The following is a 25,665-nucleotide window of genomic DNA, read 5'->3' on the forward strand; positions in this document are numbered from 1 at the left end:
ATATGTGAATCCTTTGTGCCTTGTACCTAGAAGAGGAAACCAAGATCCAGAGCATGATTTGACCACAATCATGCCATTTGCAAATGACAAAAAAAGACCACTGGGGCTTCCCTGGTGGCGCAGTGGTTGAGAGTCTGCCTGCCGATGCAGGGGACACGGGTTGGTGCCCCGGTCCGGGAGGATCCCACATGTCGCAGAGCGGCTGGGCCCGTGAGCCATGGCCGCTGAGCCTGCGTGTCCGGAGCCTGAGCTCCGCAACGGGAGAGGCCCCAACAGTGAGAGGCCCGTGTACCGCAAAAAACAAACAAACAAACAAACAAACAAAAAAACCACTGAATTCAGGTCCTCTGAGTCTAAGATCAAGACACTTTAAATGCAGGTTGTTTACTATTAAATTATTTTCATTCCTACTGAATTGCTGAAGTTCATTTTAAAAAGAAATCTGTCTGCCCTAGTCCCTGTTTTTTCAAAAAGTATTTCTAAACAACTTCAGTACAATTGATTACTTCTTTAGAAAAGACTTGAACATCATTTACAAGTGAAAAAACAATAGCATATAAACCTTTCAAATCTACTTTTCTTATTCATTCAGAAATATAAAAGATATATAGTATATTTGTTTTAGCTAAGTAAACCGTATTTATGTCAATGTATTCTGATGTTTCTCATTGATGTCATAATTTTGCAGAATGGATTCCAATGAGGCTGAGAAATGCAATCGTTGTATTAAAAACATGCTTACTTGAGTATGGCATTAAATAAATACGAATATTAAGATCTAAGGTATTTAAAAATATGTTATGTTTTGTTACTTTTCTCTTTTTTTATTTGGAGCTTATTTTCAATTATCCTTATCACTGGAGGAGGAGAATTGGCATGGACGTCTCAGAAGAGTGAACAACCAATTCCCAGATTATTATATTTGATTCTGTAATATATTATGGCTGCAGAGTGCCAAAACAAACACTTCAAATGTAGACAGCTCAAATGAGCTACTTATTTGATATAAAATAGGTTTTAAAAATACCAGATGTTTAGTGAATTTAATTAAGCCAACTATACTTTAAGGGCTAAGCTTTTTTACTTGTATTATTCCTTTGTAATTTATGGTTGTTTTAGACAACTGCATTCATTTGTTTCCTTGATCATACTTAGACCGAACAGAGTAGAGAGAGTAGTGTGTTGGCTCACAGAGAAAAGCTACCTAAAAACTGGTGGGAAATGATTTGTGGAAAATCTTCACTTTAAAGATAAACCTCTGCCAGCCCTTCTCTTTTTTCCCCCATACCTTCTGCTTGATGATCATCTCGTTGATGTCTTCAAGATCACCCACCATCACCCTCTGTGATTTTATAACACGATCAAGCAGAGACAGCCAGTCGGTAAGTTCTGTCCAAACCCGGTTGAAATCTGCCAGAGCAGGTACCTCCAACAGCAAGGAAGATGGCATTTCTAGTTTGGAGACGGCAGTTTCCTTGGTAACCACAGGTTGTGTCACCAGAGTGACAGTCTGACTAGGAGCTAAATTTTTTTTTTCAAAAAGGAAAAAAGAAAAAAAGAAAAATTAGAAACACAAGAAGCCAATTTCAATAATAATAAAACTAATTTAGGTGTAACAATTTGAGCCAAAGTATTATTTATGACATTATAAATATAATTTAAAAATTATAAGTACAATTTATAAAGTATCCTAATGTGGATACTTTATATAGTACCACGATAGAAAAATTCAAAGTTTCCAACTTTTCATTAATACATATTTAACAATCTTTCAAAATGATTTTGATTATCATCACGGCTGAGCAACTGGTTTAATTGAAAAAGTCCTTCTCAATAACAATTATACAGGTTGTGGAATCGGTAAAGAAAAATATAAAGTATTCAGGCTTTGCCAGGTGAATAAGTTTTACTTATTTTTTTCATTCAAGGGGAAGAAAAAAGTAAAGATTGGATAAGATCTTAATTCGAACTTATGATTTCCTTGAATAGGAAGTAAATTAGTTTGGAGGTGGACTCTGGGGAAATCAAAGCCAATGAAATGTTCTTGTCTTTGCTCTGTATTTTATACTGGGGGCAGCTTATATATTTTTCCCTTTTCTTTCAGACTGGTAATAAAGTGGCTAGCAGTGAAGAAAACCCAAGCTACATTATTTTTGGAAAATCAGAGCTAGGAAAGTTTTTCCACTTGGATAGTGAAACACTGTTTCAAGGTTATTAAGAAATATTAAATTAATATGAATAGTGATGAACACTGTAGTGTAAGGTAGCACATGGTAACAGTTAAGAGCTGAAGTTCTGGAGTGAAAACACCTGGGAGAGAATCCTTCTCTGTCTTAGGAACTCTGTGACCTTGGTTAAGTTACTAAACTTCTCTAAATTTCAAGTTTTCTCTTCAGCAAGGAGGGATAATGACAGGATAAATGTCAAAGGGGCAGTTGTACAGATTCAATGACTAATACAAGAAATGTACACAGAACAATACCAGAAAAATAACAGGAAAATATTAGCATAGTTCCAGACACTAGTAGGTAATACTGTTAGGTATTACTATTTTTATAAATAACTGATAAATAAGAAGCGTAGTGATAACAAATATGGTAAGAAGTTAGAGATAAGGGGTCGAAATACGTAAAATATTTGGGGAAAACTCAGTCAAAGGTCTTGTGTGGCCCTACATGTGCTGAAGGGGGCTGAATTTGCTGGTCTGAATTGATACTAAATACCAACAGCTGGATTATCGAAGGTGCGTGAAGAAGGGCAAGAAATGTCAGGTCTAGTTTATAGCCAATGGCCTCTGGAGCCTAATATATCCAGGAGACTGGTAGTAGAGAAAGAGTGGCCCATATAGTTCAGAAGGGAAGCTTTGAGGGAAAGCTGCAAAACACAGCATGTCAACGGGAAGCCTGAGAGGCATGGATGACAAGAGAACTGTTCTAGAAACATGAAGAAAATGCGCCATACGGGCATTCCATTCTGAGGTGGCCATAAATTACTTTTCATGGTTATATTACTTTCTGCCTTTTTAAGGTTGTCTTTTTGTTAGAGAAGATGATGAAAGAAATGGAGGAAAGTCTCTTGTCTCTCAAGCTTCTTGGGGAGAACAAGAGGTTCCTACAGATGGAAGAAATAATCTTGAACAAGGTAGAAAGAAAAAAAGTGAGGTGTCAGATGGAATAAAAAACTAATGCCAAGAAGTAACAACTAAAGGACAATGATACTGAGGAGACAGAGAAGAAATAGTTTCCCAAAGCTATCTCACTACTCTGAGGCTTTTTTCTAGAAAGAATGAAACATAATTTGAAGCAGAAATAGCATCTTGTGATCCAACAGTCTAGTAGGAGAAAGCATGGGAGCCAATAGGATCTAGCAATCTTAAAAGGGATTCCAAGAGAGGAGCTGAATCCCTGGAGAGAATGCATGGGTGTGGATGAAAAGAGAGCTAAATTAAAATATCACTGTAGGAGCTAACTGTGGAATGTCTAGCTGACTAGGAAATATGGACAAATTGTTCTGAAAATAGATAACAACAGATACTCAGGCAACACACAGTATTTTAGGAGGATTTCAAGGTTCTGGGAAGTGTCAGACAAGGTTTTTTTTTTTTTTTTTAACTTGACATTGAAAAATTCACCCTCAAAAGAAAGAAGGAATGCGATTTTTTTCTCTAGACTTGCTTCTGACCAACAAAGAAGTGTTTAATGAAGTGGAAATGATCACATCATCTTAAATTTCTCTACAGTGAAGGACGAGAATGCAGAGAATCATCAGACTTCAACTGTTTTCTGGAAAACACATTGGGGGGGGGGGCGGAGGGAAAAGTCTATTGAAAAGAAAGGCTAGGACCAGAGATCGAAAAACAGAACGTTTTAAGATGACTAAAAAGTACAGTTAATATTGGGAAGATAAATCACAAAATTCTCCAATGAGGAAAAAGTATCACCAAGTAGAAAGACAGCTGAAACAGATTCAGAGGAGAGCTGAGAGGCAGAGCAATGCTGCCATCTGTGCCCTGGTCATGAGCAAAGGATCTGATTTGTGGACCGGTCAGTCAGGACATGGCTGGTCTTGTCTCCTCCAGTCCTCAACACCTGAAAACATCTTTCTACCAATGGGGAAGGGAGGAGAAACTTTCCATTTTGCTCACTGCTTTATCTTCTGCACCTCCCACAGGTTCTAGAATCTAGAAGATGCTCAATTGATGACCTCTGAATAAATGAATGAAACAAACAAAAAACGTCTATGCACAGCAAGATTTTCAGTAAACTTAGAGGCCTTCTATCCAAGGCAAGTGCTAAAAGAGAACATCTGAAGACAGTTTCTCGAAGCCTAGAACACAGAACATGCCAAGGCTCTTGCTGTTTAGGTGATTTTAGCTATTTTAAGAACAAGAAAATAATGAGCCACTGCTTGGGGAAGGCAATGGAAAGTCAAATATTAAAGGGAGAAAATAGAACCAATGAATTCTTATGTTCCCTACTTTTCTATCAAGGGGGGAAAAGCAGGAAACAACACTGGATCAAGAAGCAGAGTATAAAACAGCCTATCTAAGGCTAGACTGATGGATTTAAACCCTTGCTCTGCCATTTTTTAGCTGTGTAACCCTAGGCAGGTTACTTAACCTCCCTGAATCTCCATTTACTCCTCTTTAAAATGGAGATTATAATAGTACTTCCCTCACAGAGAGCTGGTCTTACCATTTCCTAGATATACAATCTTGGACAAGATTACAGGCATCTGGAGGTAAGGGATTCTACCATGCTTGCTAAACTGAACTTTTCTGAACCTCAGATAATTTACCCGCATAATGAAGAAAACAGTACCAATCACATGGAATTGTTCTAATTAGTATTTATGAATTGATATGTTAAGTCACCTCCTAGCATGTGTATGTGTGTGTTTTTTCCTCCTCCCTTCCCTTTTGCTGCTCAATGTTTATTGGCTGCTCACTTTCTAAATTAGCATGGGTTTTCCAGGTCCTGTGCTCTTAGAACCAGACTTCATACTCCAGCTTCATCTCCCTCCATTCTTCCCATGCTTCCCCACACCTCAGTCTCTATATGGCATTCTCCCATTAGCACAGACCATCTCACCCTTTCGTGCCCTTCCATATGCTCTATATTCTTCTTGAAAACTCCTCTCCCTTCCCCAGACAAAAGGCTCAATTCCTTTTCAAATACCAACTCTAGATTTCTATGTTTTGTGGAGGACCAGGGTAAGTTTATAACTAAAAATCTCTATGAGGCATAGAATTACACCATTCTTTTGGGTCTTAAACACTTTGAATCCTTAACATTTTATTACTGAAATCTAACCATCACTAGGAAGAACAAAATCTTGCACCATTATTAGGGTTGGGGAATTTTAATTTTATTTGTAATATGGCTAGAGGGTAGCTGATAGTACTTGAGAGCTGGGTTCTAAACTCCAGAAACTTTGGGTCTCCTAGAGAAAAAAAGTGCTATATCATGAAGTAGAAAGAGGCTAATCTCCATCTATTACACACATTTTATTAGGGTCGATTCTATCTACAACACTACTTCAAATATTTCATTCGTCCTAAAAAGACTTGTCTCTAGATCCATGTATGTGCACATACTTTAATTTCTTTTATTAAGCAAGATGCTTCAATGGAAAAATTTTGAGGTCCTGAGAACATTTTTTTAAATAAATTTATTTGTTTATTTTTGGCTACTTTGGTTCTTTGTTGCTGTGTGTGGCTTTCTCTAGTTGCGGCAAGCGGAGGCTACTCTTCACTGCAGTGCGCGGCCGTCTCATTGCTGTGGCTTCTCTTGTGGAGCACGGGCTCTAGGTGCGTGGGCTCAGTAGTTGTGGCTTGCAGGCTCTAGAGCACAGGCTCAGTAGTTGTGGTGCACAGGCTTAGTTGCCCTGAGGCATGTGGGATCTTCCCAGACCAGGGCTTGAACCCGTGTCCCCTGCACTGGCAGGCGGATTCTTAACCACTGTACCACCAGGGAAGCCTGAGGCCCTGAGAACATTTATCATATTTTATTATGTACATCATATATTGACTCATACTGCATATTCAGATGCCTCTACTTTTAGCTAAAGAGAAAAAAAAATTAGGTTGCTTCTTTTCCACTGTCCTTTTACTAGAAACATAAGCAAATCATCTCATTAGGTAAACTGTGGGCAGTTTAAGTGGTTTTGTCCGGACTGAGCCACAGAATCTTGACACCAAGGGTCAGGCAGGGATATTTCGTCATCCCATGGGAGTTTTCTGTTAACTCCATCATTTAAAAGATGGAAAGAGGATTTGTTGAGAGTTCTCTCAACCCATAACCCTCATCAGGGAAGGAGTCAGGATACATAAACGACTACACAGAATCTTAAGCACGAAGTTCCAGGATGGGTTTCCAGGTTCTCTTCCTTAAGGAGCATGGAAAATGGCTTCCCCTCTCGCTGGTAGGGATCCTTTCCTCCGTGCCCCCATTTAACGCCCGTACAGTTTGATCGGCTTGCCTGGATGTCTGCCTCTTGCCTCAGGCCACTGTCCAGGAGTGGACAAGGAGCTGGCCCTAGGAATGGCTGCTTCAAATCTCTGCTTCTTTAACCATCACCGAGACCAAGGTCATTCTTCTCAAGTCCGATGGAAGAAGCATCTCTTCCAGCATGGGGTTAGGCGGAAAACAGTCCTTAAGGTGTCACACTATTAACCGTCCCTCCAGCAACAGGGGCTAGTGCCCTTGGTTAATCAATTCATGTCAGAACCACATGTATTACAATGTGTATCACTAAGCCAGGTAGATAGATACACACATCATATATATGTGTGTATGTGAATAGATATGTGCACGCACACACAGACACACACACACACACACACACACACACACACACAGAGACTGTATAGTCTGACTACTAATGATTGTAGCATAACGTGTTTCACATGTGTTCATTAGAAAATTAAGATAACTCTACTAGAAATTGTATTTTCCTTCCACAGTTAAGCATACAAAAAGTCAAAGTCAAAATTTCTGAAAGGAATCAAGTTTGGCACACCAGAATAGTAGCATGAGTAACACTAGGTGTAATGTACTATTGCAAACCACAGCTTTGCTCTGAGTATTTTGTTGATTAAAAGGTGTTGGCTTCAGGAGGGAACTCTCATTTTTTCAAAAGTGTTTTAAGAATATTTCTCTCGTCTAAAATTTTAATTGGTTTCGAGGGTACATGATTAGTCAGACTAATAGCTTTACTTAGAGCTTTAGAGGAACTACTAAATGTTTTAAAAAACACACAATGTGTTTGGAATACTTCCTTTGAAGTATTCACACGTGGTTTTTCTGTAATTGACAGGTCTCCTTTGGTTGATAAGAAAACAAGGAACACATTTTATTTCTAGCTTTGTTGTATGAATGTGGGTAACTTTTTTACTTTGATATTTGAAAAATCAGTCAACTGATGAAATGATAAATTATTGGACCCACACTAACACAGATATCTAAAAAGTACCATCTTGTATATGTGGTTAAATTGAATTACTATCTAATACTAGAGTTATAGGAAAGATTGTTTTAGCTATTTATCCATATCACCAATAGATAAAATAACTACCTCCATGTAAGCAACATGGGAAAATATTTTTCTTTTTGAATATTTAAAAGGATGGCATGTAGCTTAATGAAACATGCACAAGAAAGTACATGTTACCAAAATTAGAAATCATGCATGGACTCAAAAAGAACCTCACTTCTCTCTAAATATTTGTAGTCTGTAGGTACATGTGGAAAATTAGAAACAAATGTTGTGAACCCATAAACATTTATTTTTCTCTATATTCTTTCTCATCATTCTAAAGAGGAAATAATATAGATGATTCAACTATCATCAATTATTTACATTTTAGCACAATAAGGGCTTGTGCTATACATGGACGAGTCCTAGAGAACTGGAAGTCAAAGATTCATGATAAACAACTATACTGGATTTTAGAAACAGATTTTTTGGGTGTAAGAGCCATAGACTTTGAAAGCTTAGTGAGGCTACTTTATAATTTTTTAATTGGTTCTTTTCTGCTACTAAGAATATAATCCAAATAAGAAATATTTACTGCTACTTGGAAGAGAGATTACCACCCACACTATCACCACAATCATTTACTCAGTGTTTTCTGTATGCCAGGCAAGTTTACTTATAATCCCTGTTTTATTTAATTTTTACCAAATGATTTTCAGGGTTACCATTATTCCCATTTCACTAAAAGGTAAAATACTTTGCTCAGGATCTCACATTAACAAGTGACAATGCCAAGACAGTGTGCTTAACCATTACACCTATTTCTAAGACTGCTATGATCATCAGATGCTTCTCCTACATGTCCCACTCAATATATAAAAATTATTAAGTACTCAAATACTTTTGAATCCAAGAGCTATAGCTTATAATATATAGTATCCACAAAATAATCTAATATCCATTCTAATTAGGGAGAGAAGATCACCTTGAACTAGTCATAAAAATATAGGTTATAAAAATCAAGTGAATCTGGCTTCCTCCCACAAGGCAGATATTATTCTTGAGAAATATCTCCAATCTGACTTCACGCAAACTTGCATCCTTTCTTCACTAATTTGAAGATAGAAATAACCCTTGCCTTCCCCCTTTTTAGTTTGCATCTTCTAATTTTCATATATGAATTCTTACTCATATATGGATTCATAACTCACATTATATAAATTCTTCATACATGCACTCAGTAAAAAGCAGTGTTTCTCAACCTTAGCACTGTTGATATTTTGGCACATATAAGTCTTTGCTGTGGGTGGCTGTCCTGTGCATTGTGGGATGTTTATCAGTATCCTTGGTCAGAGCACCATCCCACTTTTGATAACCAAACACATTTTCAGACATTATCAAGTGTCCTCTGAAGGCCGGGAAATTGCCTCTGGTTGAGAATCACTAATTGAAAGGGTTTTTAATTTCTCTCTTTCTCAGGCTCTCTCCTCCCCTCCTCTTCCTGTGTGCGTGTTTTGGGGGTGGGTGGGTATGTGTGTGCATGGGTGTGTGTATGGTTTATACACTTGCTTAGCATTTGTAGTGGACATCCTTTATGCCTATCCAAGTTTGTGCTCTCTTACACCTCAAATTACAGATTAAGTGAAATTAAGTGCTTCTCTTAACCTCCTGATATTGGGCATGCACTGAAGAAATAGTAAATACTTGAAGCTAGAGCTATGAGGGAATAGTAAATAATATTACACAGGAAATGCCATGATGATAAAAGTGAAAGCATCTCTGGTAGAGAGTAAACGTCTACAAATTCTTTTTCTTCCTGCATCTATACCCTTATAATGAGATATTCCAGATGCTCCCATTGAGAGCTGTAGTATATTTCTCCATTCACTGAATATGGATTGGCCAAGTAACTTGTTCTGGCAAATGGGATATTAGTAAACATGACACAAGCAAAGGTTTGAGAAAACCTTGGCCATTGGGCTATGCTTCGAAACCTTTCACCACTATGTGAACTATGCTAGCCTACTGAATGATGACAGACAAGTGGCCCTGTCACACCCACTGTCTCATCCAATAACCAAGTGCCAGTCACATGAATGAGGCCACTGACTACCAGCTGACCATTAATACATGAGTGAGCCCAGCTGAGACTAGCAAAAGAACCATCTAGATATGCCCAGCCTAAAGTAAAGCACACCCCCAAAACCATGAGCTAGATAAATGATTCTTATTTTAAGCCACTACATGCGGGGGTAGCCTGTTATACAACAATAAATAACTGATACATTTGGTGGTAGCTTGTTATACAACAATAAATATCTGATACAACATACATTTTTACCTATTAAAGACTTGCATCCGAAACAAGATTTAAAATGACCCTCCCATTGCTACAGAAATAAAACAAATGCTGATCCAACAAAGAGAACACAGTTTAGAAAAGAAATAGTCTTCAAGTTAAGGTGTGAAAGACAGAGAACTGAAGAGGCACATAATCATTCTATGATGCCTGTAAATCAGGCAGCCAACATTTTATAGGATATTTGAAAAGCAAAGCCTTTAGTAAAATGCATCGTTAATACACTTAAAACAATGTAAATGAAAAGAGTACAGAATGCAATAATGAGAGCTGTGAGGTGCGTAGCCCAGTGCAGAAGACAAGGGGAGGAAAGCCAGATCAGACCATAATAAAGACCATGCTATTGATGAAGGAAAATCATCAATTCTAAAACAGACATCAGAATAAAATCCATATATTCATTTGGGTATAACCAGCTAGAGAACACTGTACAGTTCTCATTACAGCAAATACACTGCTATTCTACCAAAATTTTTAGCACCTTTAAAATTTCTTGAATTAAAGGATCCAATCTGTTGTTTGTTTTTTAACGGAATTGCTCCTACCTGAATATTAGAGATAAGATTCTTCGGTAAAGCAAGAGCAAAACCAGGTAAGCAGCGGTCTCTACGTAATTCAGTCTAAATGAGTCTCATATTTGTTTGGGTAAGCTACGTCTTTACCCTAAGTAGCAAAATAACCAGCAATGAGTTCTTTAAGTTGTTAAACATGTGCCAGGCCCTCACAAGCCTCACCCTTGAGATGAGATAAGCTACTTAAAGTATCAAATTTATCTTTTTCTTCCTCACCAACCCAGTGCAATGTCTGATACACAGTAGGGTCTCAAACAACATTTGCTGCTGCTCTTATCCCGATTAGAATGAAGCATAACGTAATCCTTAAGGGACGCATAAGAGAGAGGGAGAGAGGTGGAAAGAGAGATTGATTCATTACAGTATCAATCTAGAGTTTCATCAGGCAGAACAAACGCAGAGGAACCATTAGCTGCAATGTAAATGAAGCAGTATTAAGTAGTTATAACATGTAGACTCTTTTGGTCTGAATTCATAATAATACCTTATATCTGTACAGAACTTTAAACAGTATTCATTTTTAGTAATTTTCTCCATGGATTTCTCACCACAACACACCAGTGTGGGCAGGGAGAGCATCATTGCCACCAATTTATAGGAGAGGAAACTAAAATTTGGATAAATTAAAATACTTCTCCAGGAGGAACCAAGATGGCAGAGTAGAAGGACGTGATCTCACTCCCTCTTGTGAGAACACCAGAATCACAGCTAGCTGCTGGACAATCATCAACAGGAAGACACTGGAACTCAGCAAAAAAGATACCCCACATCCACAGACAAAGGAGAAGCCACAATGAGATGGTAGGAGGGGCGCAATCACAGTAAAATCAAATCCCATAACTGGTGGGTGGGTGACCCAAAGACTGGCGAACACTTATACCCCAGAAGTCCACCCACCGGAGTGAAGGTTCTGAGCCCCACGTCAGGCTTCCCAAACTGGGGGTCTGGCAACAGGAGGAGGAATTCCTAGAGAATCAGACTTTGAAGGCTAGTGGGAATTGACTGCAGGACTTTGACAGGACTGGGGGAAACAGAGACTCCACTCTTGGAGGGCACACACAAAGTAGTGTGTGAATCGGGACCCAGGGGAAGGAGCAGTGACCCCAGGGGAGACTGAACCAGACCTACCTGCTAGTGTTGGAGGGGCTCCTGCAGAGGCGGGGGCTGGCGCTGCTTCACCGTGGGGACAAGAACACTGGCAGCAGAAGTTCTGGGAAGTACTCCTTGGCGTGAGCCCTCCCAGAGTCTGTCATTAGCCCCAACAAAGAGCCCAGGTAGGCTCCAGTGTTGGGTGGCCTCAGGCCAAACAACCAAAAGGGAGGGAACCCAGCCCCACACATCAGCAGTCAAGCAGATTAAAGTTTTACTGAGCTCTGCCCACCAGAGCAACACCCAGCTCTACCCACCACCAATCCCTCCCATAAGGAAACCTACATAAGCCTCTTAGATACCCTCATCCACCAGAGGGCAGACAGCAGAAGCAAGAAGAACTACAGTCCTGCAGCCTGTGGAACAAAAACCACATTCACAGAAAGATAGACAAGATGAAAAGGCAGAGGGCTATATACCAGATGAAGGAACAAGATAAAACCCCAGGAAAAAACCTAAATGAAGTGGAGATGGGCAACCTTCCAGAAAAAGAATTCAGAATAATGATAGTGAAGATGATCCAGGACCTCGGAAAAAGAATGGAGGCAAAGATCGAGAAGATGCAAGAAATGTTTAACAAAGACCTAGAACAATTAAAGAACAAACAAACAGAGATGAACAATACAATAACTGAAATGAAAACTACACTACAAGGAATCAATAGCAGAATAACTGAGGCAGAAGAACGGATAAGTGACCTGGAAGACAGAATGGTGGAATTCACTGCTGTGGAACAGACTAAAGAAAAAAGAATGAAAAGAAATGAAGACAGCCTAAGAGACCTCTGGGACAACATTAAACACAACAACATTGGCATTATAGGGGTCCCAGAAGGAGAAGAGAGAGAGAAAGGACCTGAGAAAACATTTGAAGAGATTATAGTTGAAAACGTCCCTAACATGGGAAAGGAAATAGCTACCCAAGTCCAGGAAGTGCAGCGAGTCCCATACAGGATAAACCCAAGGAGAAAAACGCTGAGACACACAGTAATCAAATTGACAAAAATTAAAGACAAAGAAAAATTATTGAAAGCAGCAAGGGAAAAACGACAAATAACATACAAGGGAACTCCCATAAGGTTAACAGCTGATTTCTCAGCAGAAACTCTACAAGACAGAAGGGAGTGGCATGATATACTTAAAGTGATGAAAGGGAAGAACCTACAATCAAGATTACTTTACCCAGCAAGGATCTCATTCAGATTTGATGGAGAAATCAAAAGCTTTACAGACAAACAAAAGCTAAGAGAATTCAGCACCACCAAACCAGCTCTACAACAAATACTAAAGGAACATCTCTAAGTGGGAAACACAAGAGAGGAAAAGTACCTACAAAAACAAACCCAAAACAATTAAGAAAATGGTCAGAGGAACATACATATCAATAATTACCTTAAACATGAATGGATTAAATGCTCCAACCAAAAGACACAGGGTTGCTGCATGGATACAGAAACAAGACCCGTATATATGCTGTCTACAAGAGATCCACTTCAGACCTATGGACACATACAGACTGAAAGTGAGGGGATGGAAAAAGACATTCCATGCAAATGGAAATCAAAAGAAAGCTGGAGTAGCTATACTCATATCAGATAAAATAGACTTAAAAATAAAGAATGTTACAAGAGACAAGGAATGACACTACATAATGATCAAGGGATTAATCCAAGAAGAAGATAACAATTATAAATATACATGCACCCAACATAGGAGCATCTCAATACACGAGGCAACTGCTAACAGCTCTACAAGAGGAAATCGACAGTAACACGATAATAGTGGGGGACTTTAACACCTCACTTACACCAATGGACAGATCATCCAAAATGAAAATAAATAAGGGAACACACGCTTTAAATGACACAATAGACCAGATAGATTTAATTGATATTTATAGGACATTCCATCCAAAAACGGCAGATTACGCTTTCTTCTCAAGTGCACACAGAACATTCTCCAGGAAAGATCACATCTTCGGTCACAAATCTATCCTCAGTAAATTTAAGAAAACTGAAATCATATCCAGCATCTTTTCTGACCATGACGCTATGAGATTAGAAATGAATTACAGGGAAGGAAATGTAAAAAACACAAACACATGGAGGATAAACAATACATTACTAAATAACCAAGAGATCACTGAAGAAATCAAAGAGGAAATCAAAAAATACCTAGAGACAAATGACAATGAAAACACGACAATCTAAAACCTATGGGATGCAGCAAAAGCAGTTCTAAGAGGGAAGTTTATAGCTATACAAGCCTACCTCAAGAAACAAGAAAAATCTCAAACAAACAATCTAACCTTACAACTAAAGGAACTAGAGAAAGAAGAACAAACAAAACCCAAAGTTAGTAGAAGGAAAGAACTCATAAAGATAAGAGCAGAAATAAATGAAATAGAAACAAAGAAAACAGTAGCAAAGATCAATAAAACTAAAAGCTGGTTCTTTGAGAAGATAAACAAAATTGATAAACCATTAGCCAGACTCATCAAGAAAAAGAGGGAGAAGACTCAAATCAATAAAATTAGAAATGAAAAAGGAGAAGTTACAACACACACCGCAGAAATACAAAGCATCCTAAGAGACAACTACAAGCAACTCTATGCCAATAAAATGGACAACCTGGAAGAAATGGAAAAATTCTTAGAAAGGTATAACCTTCCAAGACTGAACCAGGAAGAAACAGAAAACATGAACAGACCAATCACAAGTAATGAAATTGAAACTGTGATTAAAAATCTTCCAACAAACAAAAGTCCAGGACCACATGGCTTCACAGGTGAATTCTATCAAACATTTAGAGAAGAGGTAACACCCATCCTTCTCAAGCTCTTCCAGAAAACTGCAGAGCAGGAACACTCCCAAACTCATTCTACAGGGCCACCATCACCCTGATACCAAAACCAGACAAGATACTACAACAAAAAGAAAATTACGGACCAATATCACTCATGAATATAGATGCAAAAATCCTCAACAAAATAGTAGCAAACAGAATCCAAAAACACATTAAAAGGATCACACACCACGATCGGGTGGGATTTATCACAGGGATGTAATTAAGGATTCTTCAATATACGCAAATCAATCAATGTGATACATCATATTAACAAATTGAAGAATAAAAACCATATGATCATCTCAATAGATGTGGAGAAAGGTTTTGACAAAGTGCAACACCCATTTATGATAAAGACTCTCCAGAAAGTGGGCATAGAGGGAACCTACCTCAACATAATAAAGGCCATATACAACAAACCCATAGCAAACATCATTCTCAATGATGAAAAACTGAAAGCATTTCCTTTAAGATCAGGAACAAGACAAGGATGTCCACTCTCACCACTATTATTCCACATAGTTTTGTAAGTCCTAGCCACGGCAATCAGAAAAGAAAAAGAAATAAAAGGAATACAAAATGGAAAAGAAGAAGTAAAACTGTCACTGTTTGCAGATGATATGATACTATACATAGAGAATCCTAAAAATGCCACCAGAAAACTACTAGAGCTAATCAATGAATTTGGTAAAGTTGCAGGATACAAAATTAATGCACAGAAATCTCTTGCATTCCTATACACTAATGACGAAAAATCTGAAAGACAAATTAAGGAAACACTCCCATTCACCACTGGAACAAAAAGAATAAAATACCTAGGAATAAACCTACCTAGGGAGACAAAAGACCAGTATGCAGAAAACTATAAGACACTGATGAACGAAATTAAAGATGATACCAACAGATGGAGAGATATACTATGTTCTTGGATTGGAAGAATTAATATTGTGAAAATGACTATACTACCCAAAGCAATCTACAGATTCAATGCAATCCCTATCAAATTACCAATGGCATTTTTTATGGAACTAGAACAAATCATCTCAAAGTTTGTATGGATACACAAAAGACCCAGAATAGCCAAAGCAGTCTTGCGGGAAGAAAACAGAGCTGGAGAAATCAAACTCCTTGACTTCAGACTATACTAAAAAGCTACAGTAATCAAGACAATATGGTACTGGCACAAAAACAGAAACATAGATCAATGGAACAAGACAGAAAGCCCAGAGATAAACCCACACACCTATGGTCAACTAATCTATGACAAAGGAGGCGAAGATATACAATGGAGAAAAGACAGTCGCTTCAATAAGTGGTGCTGGGAAAACTGGACAGCTACATGTAAAAGAATGAAAGTAGAACACTCCCTAACACCATATACAAAAATAAACTCAAAATGGATTCGAGACCTGAATGTAAGACCACACACAATAAAACTCTTAGAGGAAAACATAGGAAGAACACTCTATGACATAAATCACAGCAAGGTTTTTTTGATCCATCTCCTAGAGTAATGAAAATAAAAACAAAAATAAACAAGTGGGACCTAATGAAAGTTCAAAGCTTTTGCACAGCAAAGGAAACCATGAACAAGACGAAAAGACAATCTTCAGAATGGGAGAAAATATCTGCAAATGAATCAACAGACAAAGGATTAATTTCCAAAATATATCAACAGCTCATGCAGCTCACTATTAAAGAAGCAAGCAACCCAACCCAAAAATGGGCAGAAGACCTAAATAGACATTTCTCCAAAGAAGACATACAGATGGCCAAGAAGCACATGAAAAGCTGCTCAACATCACTAATTATTAGAGAAATGCAAATCAAAACTACAATGTGGCATCACCTCACACCAGTCAGAATGGGCATCATCAGAAAATCTACAAACAACAAATGCTGGACAGGGTGTGGAGAAAAGGGAACCCTCTTGCCCTGTTGGTGGGAATGTAAATTGATATAGCCACTATGGAGAACAGTATGGAGGTTCCTTAAAAAACTAAAAATAGAATTACCATATGATCCAGCAATCCCACTACTGGGCATATACCCAGAGAAAACCATAATTCAAAAAGACACATGCACCCCAATGTTCACTGCAGCACTGTTTACAATAGCCAGGTCATGGAAGCAACCTGAATGCCCATCGACAGACGAATGGATAAAGAAGTTGTGATAGATATACACAATGGAATATTACTCAGCCATAAAAAGGGATGAAGCTGAGTCATTTGTTGCGATGTGGATGGATCTAGAGACTGTCATATAGAATCAAGTAAGTCAGAAAGAGAAAAACGAATATCGTATATTAATGAATATATGTGGAACCTAGAAAAATGGTACACATGAACTGCTTTGCAGGGCAGAAGCTGAGACACAGATGTAGAGAACAAACATATGGACACCAAGGGGGGAAAACCACATTCGGGTGGGGATGGTGGTGTGCTGAATTGGGCGACTGGGATTGACACATATACACTGATGTGTATAAAACTGATGACTAATAAGAACCTGCAGTATAAAAAAACAAACAAAAAAAACCAACTAATACTAAATTTTCTTTGTGTTATTTTTATGTAATTATTTTAATATAAATGTTTCAGGCATTACATGAAATTTCTAAAAATCTTATAAATTCTGGTATGATGTTATGTCATAATTCTAGCTATTAATTTAAAATGTATATCTCAGAACTAAAATAATAATAATAATAATAACCTTCACTTTAGGGTTTTCATAGATGTCCTTTATCAGATTGAGAGTGTTTACTTCTGTTCCTAGTTTGTTGAGAGTTTTTATTAATGAATTGTTGTTTAATTTTGTTGGACGCTTTTTCCACATCTTTTGAGATCATATTGTTAATATTCATTTTTCTATTAACATAGTAAGTTGCATTTATTAATTTTCAAATGTTTAAACAAACTTGCATTCCTGGGAAAATCTCAACTTGTCATGACGTATTTCCTTTCCATATATTGTTTGATTTAATTTTGTTAAGTATTTTTTTTCCATTTATGATCACAAGAGATTCTCTCTTGTAGTTGTTTGTTTGTTTGTTTTGTAAAGTATCAGTCTGGCTTTAGAGTCAGGATAATTTTAACCTTATAAACGAGTTTGGACAGTGTTCCTTTCTAGAAACCGAGAATGACCTCTGGGCAAAGGCTAGTGAAGAAATGAGGACTTCAGTCCTACAGCTGCACAGAATTGAATTTTGCTAACAACCTAATGAACCTTAAAATGGACTTTCCCTCAGTCTCTGGATAAGTGCCAAGAACAGCTGACACCTTGATTTTGGCCTTCTGAGGCCCTAAGCAGCATATCCAGCCAAGCCAGACTTCTGTCCTGGAAAACGGTTATAGAAACTATAATTTTTCCTTAGTATACAAATTTAAAGCTTACCTTGCCCACTAAGCACTACTTTGGCTTAATGAAAAAAATAATATATTATTTTCATTATCAATCAGTTCAAAAGATTGCCTAATTTTCCTTGTGTTTTTTTCTATTTGAGGATTTTTATAAATATATGAAGAAATTTCCTTTTCATTGTTGAAGAATTTTAATTTATATTCTTTGTGCTCAAAAAAACATACTATGTACAATTTCATTTATAAGTGTATTAACATTCGTGTTATGTTTAGTATATGATTTATTTTAATGAATGTTCCATGTACACCTGGGAAGAATGTGCATTCTGCTGTCATCAAGTACAGTATTCCATAACTGTCAATTAAGTTGAGTTTCTTGATAGTATGGTTCAAGTACTCTAGCTCCTTAGTAAATTTCTGTCCTCCTATTCTACTGATTACTCAAAGAACAGTACTGAAATCTCCAACTATAATTGTGGGTTTATCTATTTCTTATTTCACACCTTTAGTTTTTGCTTCACGTATTTCAAAATTTTGTTATAAGCTGCATATAGCTTTAAGATTTTTATGTCTTCTTGATAAATTGACATTTTCATTGCTATAAATGAACATTAGAAATAAAAAAAAAGTGATTCAAACTACCACAAGGGCATGACTCTCTTTCTGAGCCCACCCGTGTGTCTATCCACATGTAATGTACTCTTCTTTTCTCCTAATAAACACTTCACTTGTTTCTCTAAAAAAAATAAAATATAAAAAAATAAAATACTTCTCCAAGATCAAAATCTGGTAAATTTGATGGAAAGTCCTGAGCAATCTGTATTTTGAAAAGGAAGGCTCTGAGTTGACTGATGAAAGAGGGATTCATGGAAAACAGCCCAATTAAAAAATCTGCAAAGGATTTGAATAAAATACATTCTTGAAAGAAGATATATGAATGGCCAATAAACTCATGGAAAGGTGATCAACATCACTAGTCATGAGGGAAATGCAAATCAAAATCAGAGAGCGAGAGTGCAAACAAGAGAAAGAATAACAAGTGTTGGTGATGATGTGGAGAAACTGGAACCCTTGGGCACTGTTGGTGGGAATGTAAAATGGCACAGCCACTGTGGAAAACAGTATGGACCTCCCTCAAAAAGTTAAAAATAGAACTACCATATGACCCAGCAATCCTACCTCTGAATATATAGTATATCCAAAAGAATTGAAAATAGGACCTTGAAGAGATATTTGGACACTGACGTTCACCTAAATGTCCACTAACAGATGAATGGATAAAGAAAACATGGTATATGCATACAGCAGAATATTATTTAGCCTTAAAAAAGAAGGAAATCCTGTCATATGCTATAGAGTTTGTTTTGCAAGACAAAAAATTTCTAGAGACCTGTTGTGCAATGATGTACATATAGTTAACACTACTGTATACTTTAAATGGCTAAGATAGTAAATTTTATGTTATGTGTTTTTCACCACAACTTTTAAAAAAGGAATCCATGGACCAACCAAAGTGTGGACTTTTTCCTTTCCCTTCTGGGTTAAGGAGATTTAAAAGAGATCTTTGAATACCAAAATAAATGCCATCCTATAAATAACAGTGGTTCTGATACATTAAGCCCAGTGAAAAATGATCAATTTATTTTCCTGTCATTGTATCCTCTTTATAACATTTGTGGGTTAAGAAGAATATGCCAATACCTCTCTGTAGCGGATATTGTGGTGCTCCATCCCGGTCCTCTCCTGGAGTTGATGGACCCACACTCCAGATATTATTAATAATGACTGCTAATGGGTCACAGCTACATCTCTCCCTGAGGCTTGCTGTTGGTCAGTACAAGGATATTAAGCCCCAGCTCACCTGCCTCAATTTAAGTCAACTCTGAAAGATGAACCCAGCTCCAAAGCTCCCTGTCAGATTGGCTTAGGCTGCAGTATCAAATGCATTGTGGATCAGCCTCTCCCTCTGTCCAATAATGCCACCCTCACTTCCTTGCAGGTGGATCCACCAAGACTAATTCCCAATAAACCTTCTGTATGCAACTTTTTTGTCTCAGAGAATGCTTCCAGGGAATCCAATCTCAGACACCATCTTTTGACACCTTAGACACCTATATACATAAGAGTTTGTTTCTAATACATAAAGGTAACATGATGTTTCCAGTCATTCAATCCTGGAATAATATTACTTAAAATTATTTATTGATATCACATGTTATATAATTCAATATTCAATTGAATGCTCTTGAAAATGACAAAAAAGCATGCAGAGGATGGGTGGCAATATTTATTGCTTAAGGGTTTATAAAAGGTTTTTATATTCTGGTTATACTTGACTTGCAATTTATCATCCGAGTTGCAGTTTCATAAGTGGAATTGGAACACATCCTATAACTAAAACCACAAAGAGCTTGACAAATACAAATACTAAAGGCTTGAACTCTGTCTCCATAATGACATTGGAAATGTAACTGCTATCCTGTGTTGGTTGAAGTGACTGTGCTGGGCTAAACTTAGCTTTTAAAGTTCTGGGTCAGTAAACACATTATGAACTGCAGGTACGGCCAACACACTAACTGAAGTAGTGAAACTAGCTACATCAAAATCAATTCATGTTTTCATTTAACTTGTAGAAAAGCATACCATGCCCACAAGTGCAGTAACTACCAACTATACAACAGGAACCAAAAATCAAAGGTAGAAAACAAATACCAATTATGAAGGGAAAATTGCTTCTTACAAGCACAAAAATAAGATTATGTTTGTTTCTTTAAATCATGCCCACCGAACCATCTCAAATTTCTTTTGAAAGTAGGAGAGGTAATCATAAATAAAAACACTGTTCAGTGGTTATAAATCATGCTATTGAAATGGCTACACTCCCAGGAGCATTAGCGTGATGGTTTTCATGCACATACTTGCTACTGCTTCATACCAGAATCTCATTGTTCTAATCCTTTGGATGAATGGGTCTCAAATTAAGAGTGTAAAGAGAGCTTGGGAAAGCTGTGACTCTACAGTTCATGGTTTCTGAAATAGGAACATAGCTTCCTTTGTTCATTTAAAAAGATTTGTTAAGCTGTAGTGTTACACAGTTGATTCATTCTAAACCTCTTATTTCTGCTTCTTAACAACAGGAAATTTTATCAGATCAGGGCTAACATTTATTGCTTTAAACAAATTCAGTAAATCATATTTAAACTCTAGTAACACTGGTGCTTTTTCCATGATGTCAATGTTTTATATAAAAGATATACAATTACACCAAATTTTGCATTTAAAAACAGTACTTGAAAATCAACTTTTAAGTAAAATGAAATTATATTTAAGATTCAAATAAATAGTCTAAGGTGAAGTTAATTAAACAGTCCACAATAGAAAACCATGCTTTATTTTTTGTTAGGAGAAAGGTAATGTTGGGCTTTACCCCTCAGGCATACAAGGCCTCTGCTTGCCCAGCTTCAAGGCTGAAGAAAGAGCCTGGAGTCAGCAACAGAGACATCAATGGTTTAATGGATGGGGGAGCTTACACGTCTGAAGCAAGGTCCTGGAGCGACACTCCAGCATGTGTAGTGGACAGCGGGCAGGACATGGCAGCAGTCTTCCCTCCCAGTTTTGGGTGGCAGGGTGAGATGGCCAGTTATAGGGGAATTGACATCAGGTGGGCTCACTAGTTACCAGGGAAACCAGTAGAGGGGCACGCCCCTCAAATCACTTTGATAAGAACAATCACCAGCTGGGGCCTGGGGCAAGTATACAGTAAGGTCGGTCATGTGGGTAAGACACAGGTGAAACAGGCACTGGTCGGGCAGGGGATGTACAGAGAGCAAGAGAACAGCCATCTTGAGTGCCCTGGCCATACAGGTAATCTCTAAAATTGATGTTTCCTTTATCCCAAGATATTTTGGTTAGAATTAGAAGTAAAATATATTCCCCTCTACAACTGTTAAAATTACAGCCTACAGGAGAAAGTAGAAGACAAGAATGTAGTAGATTCGGACTTCGTAGGGCCCCATAGGGTCCTGCTCGGTTTCATGCCTGCTTCAGCAAATACAACTAAGCAAAAGCAATCGAACACAAAGGTAAAAGTAAAAGAAACTGATCCAGTATGGACTCAGATTTGCTTTTCCTGATTATACACTGAGTTTCTGTGATGGATCAGGCATTATAACAGTCACTAGAGTAACAAGGATATTCCCTGTCCTCAACGATCCTCCCTTCTGGTTCGTGAGGAAATGCCATGTGGCTGAGAGAGTCTTGGTGCTCCAGCCAGGTGTCAGGCCTGAGCCTCTGAGGTGGGAGAGCTGAGTTCAGGACGATGGACCAAGAGAGACCTCCCGGCCACACATAATATCAATCGGCAAGAGCTCTCCCAGAAATCTCCATCTCAACGCTAAGCCCCAGCTCCGCTCAACGACCAGCAAGCTCCAGTGGTAGACACCCCATGCCAAACAACTAGCAAAACAGGAACATAACACCACCCATTAGCAGAGAGGCTGCCTAAAATCATAATAAGGTCACAGACACCCCAAAACACACCACCGGATGTGGTCCTGCCCACCGGAAAGACAAGATCCAGCCTCATCCACCAGAACACAGGCACCAGTCCCCTCCACCAGGAAGCCTACACAACCCACTGAACTAGACACCAAAAACAACAGAAACTACGAACCTGCAGCTGGCGAAAAGGAGACCCCAAGCACAGTATGTTAAGCAAATTGAGAAGACAGACAAATACGCAGCACATGAAAGAGCAAGGTAAAAACCCACCAGACCAAATAAATGAAGAGGAAATAGGCAGTCTACATGAAAAGAATTCAGAATAGTGATAGTAAACATGATCCACAATCTTGGAAATAGAACGGAGAAAATACAAGAAACTTTTAACAAGGAACTAGAAGAACTAAAGAGCAAACAAACAATGATAAACAACACGATTTTTAATAAATTAAAAATTCTCTAGAAGGAATCAATAGCACAGTAACTGAGGGAGAAGAACGGATAAGTGACCTGGAAGATAAAATAGCGGAAATAACTACCGCAGAGCAGAAGAAAGAAAAAAGAATGAAAAGAATTGAGGACAGCCTCAGAGACCTCTGGGACAACATTAAATGCACCAACATTCGAATTACAGGGGTCTCAGAAGAAGAAGAGAAAAAGAAAGGGACTGAGAAAATATTTGAAGAGATTATAGTTGAAAACTTCCCTAATATGGGAAAGGAAATAGTTAATCAAGTCCAGGAAGCACAGGGAGTCCCATAAAGGATAAATCCAAGGAGAAATACGCCAAGACACATATTAATCAAACTGTCAAAAATTAAATCCAAAGAAAACATATTAAAAGCAGCAAGGGAAAAATAACACACAAGGGAATCACCATAAGGTTAACAGCTGATCTTTTTCAGCAGAAACTCTGCAAGCCAGAAGGGAGTGGCAGGACATATTTAAAGTGATGAAGGAGAAAAACCTACAACCAAGATTACTCTCAGCAAGGATCTCATTCAGATTTGATGGAGAAATTGAAACCTTTACAGACAAGCAAAAGCTAAGAGAATTCAGCACCACCAAACCAGCTTTACAACAAATGCTAAAGGAACTTCTCTAGGCAGGAAACACAAGAGAAGGAAAAGACCTACAAAAACAAACACAAAACAATTCAGAAAATGGCAATACGAACATACATATCGATAATCACCTTAAATGTAAAGGGATTAAATTCTCCAACCAAAAGACATAGACTGGCTGAATGGATACAAAAACAAAACCCGTATATATGCTCTCTACAAGAGACCCACTTCAGACCTAGGGACACATACAGATTGAAAGTGAGGGGATGGGGGCTTCCCTGGTGGTGCAGTGGTTGAGAGTCCGCTTGCCGATGCAGGGGACATGGGTTCGTGCCCCGGTCCGGGAAGATCCCACATGCCGCGGAGCGGCTAGGCCCGTGAGCCATGGCTGCTGAGCCTGCGCGTCCGGAGCCTGTGCTCCGCAATGGGAGAGGCGAAAATAGTGAGGGGCCCGCGTACCGCAAAAAAAAAAAAAAAAAAAAAAAGAAAGTGAGGGGATGGAAAAGATATTCCACGCAAATGGAAATCAAAAGAAAGCTGGAGTAGCAATTCTCATATCAGACAGAATAGACTTTAAAATAAAGACTATTACAAAAGACAAAGAAGGACAGTACATAACGATCAAGGGATCAATCCAAGAAGAAGACATAACAACTGTAAATATTTGTGCACCCAACCATAGGACCACCTCAACACATAAGGCAAATGCTAACAGCCATAAAAGGGGAAACCGACAGTAACACAATAATAGTAGGGGACTTAAACACACCACTTTCACCAATGGACAGATCATCCAAAATGAAAATAAATAAGGAAACACAAGCTTTAAATAACACATTAAACAAGATGGACTTAACTGATATTTATAGGACATTCCATTCAAAAACAACAGAATACACTTTCTTCTCAAGTGCTCATGGAACATTCACCAGGATAGATCATATCGTGGGTCAAAAATCAAGCCTTGGTAAATTTAAGAAAATTGAAATCGTATTTTGTACCTTTTCTGACCAGAACACTCTGAGATTAGATACCAATTACAGGAAAAAAAAAACCTTTGAAAATACAAACACATGGAGACTAAACTATACACTAGTAAATAAACAAGAGATCACTGAAGAAATCAAAGAGGAAATCAAAATATACCTAGAAACAAACGACAGTGAAAACACAATGACCAAAACCTATGGGATGCAGCAAAAGCAGTTCTAAGAGGGAACTTTACAGCAATACAATCGTACCTCAAGAAACAAGAACAATCTCAAATAAACAACCTAACCTTACACCTTAAGCAAGTAGAGAAGGAAGAAGAAAATACCCCCAAAGGGAGCAGAAGGAAAGAAATCATAAAGATCAGATCAGAAATAAATGAAAAAGAAATGAAGATCAAGAAAAGAAAAAGGAAGAAGGCTCAAAATCAATAGAATTAGAAATGCAAAAGGAGAAGTAACAACTGACACTGCAGAAATACAAAGGATCATGAGAGATTAACACAAGCAACTATATGCCAATAAAAATGGGCAACTTGGAAGAAATGGACAACTTCTTAGAAATGCACAACCTGCCGAGACTGAGCCAGGAAGAAATAGAAAATATGAACAGACCCATCACAAGCACTGAAATTGAAACTGTGATTAAAAATCTTCCAACAAACAAAAGCCCAGGACCAGATGGCTTCACAGGCGAATTCTATCAAACACTTAGAGAAGAGCTAACACCTATCCTTCTCAAACTCTTCCAAAATATTCAGAGGGAGGAACACTCCCAAACTCATCCTACGAGGTCACCATCACCCTGATACCAAAACCAGACAAAGATGTCACAAAGAAAGAAAACTACAGACCAATATCACTGATGAACGTAGATGCAAAAGCCCTCAACAAAATACTGGCAAACAGAATCCAACAGCACATTAAAAGGATCATACACTTTGATCAAGTGGGGTTTATCTCAGGAATGCAAGGATTCTTCAATATACGCAGATCAGTCAACATGATACACCATATTAACAAACTGAAGGAGAAAAACCATATGATCATCTCAATAGATGCAGAAAAAGCTTCTGACAAAACTCAACACCCATTTATGATAAAAACCCTCCCGAAAGTAGGCATAGAGGGACCTTTCCTCAACATAAAAAAGGCCATATATGACAAACCCACAGCCAACATCGTCTTCAATGGTGAAAAACTGAAACCATTTCCACTAAGATCAGGAACAGGACAAGGTTGCCCACTCTCACCACTCTTATTCAACACAGTCTTGGAAGTTTTATCCACAGCAATCAGAGAAGAAAAAGAAATAAAAGGAATCCAAATTGGAAAAGAAGAA

General features: G+C 38.0%; 1 protein-coding gene across 2 annotated transcripts in view; it reads right to left on the minus strand.

Moving 5' to 3' along the window:
* Nucleotides 1-25,665, minus strand: part of DMD (dystrophin) — a gene marked incomplete at its 5' end in the record, with an annotated part of 2,126,456 nt that overhangs the window by 690,310 nt on the left and 1,410,481 nt on the right. For both annotated transcript variants that reach the window (XM_082864911.1, XM_082864910.1), the window contains one exon: nucleotides 1,289-1,521. In XM_082864911.1, the coding sequence (XP_082721037.1) occupies nucleotides 1,289-1,521 (233 nt within the window). The remainder of the gene's footprint in view (nucleotides 1-1,288; nucleotides 1,522-25,665) is intronic.

Source organism: Leucopleurus acutus, assembly GCF_964270905.1.
Source record: "Leucopleurus acutus genome assembly, chromosome: X".
In the NCBI taxonomy this organism is placed as follows: domain Eukaryota; kingdom Metazoa; phylum Chordata; class Mammalia; order Artiodactyla; family Delphinidae; genus Leucopleurus; species Leucopleurus acutus.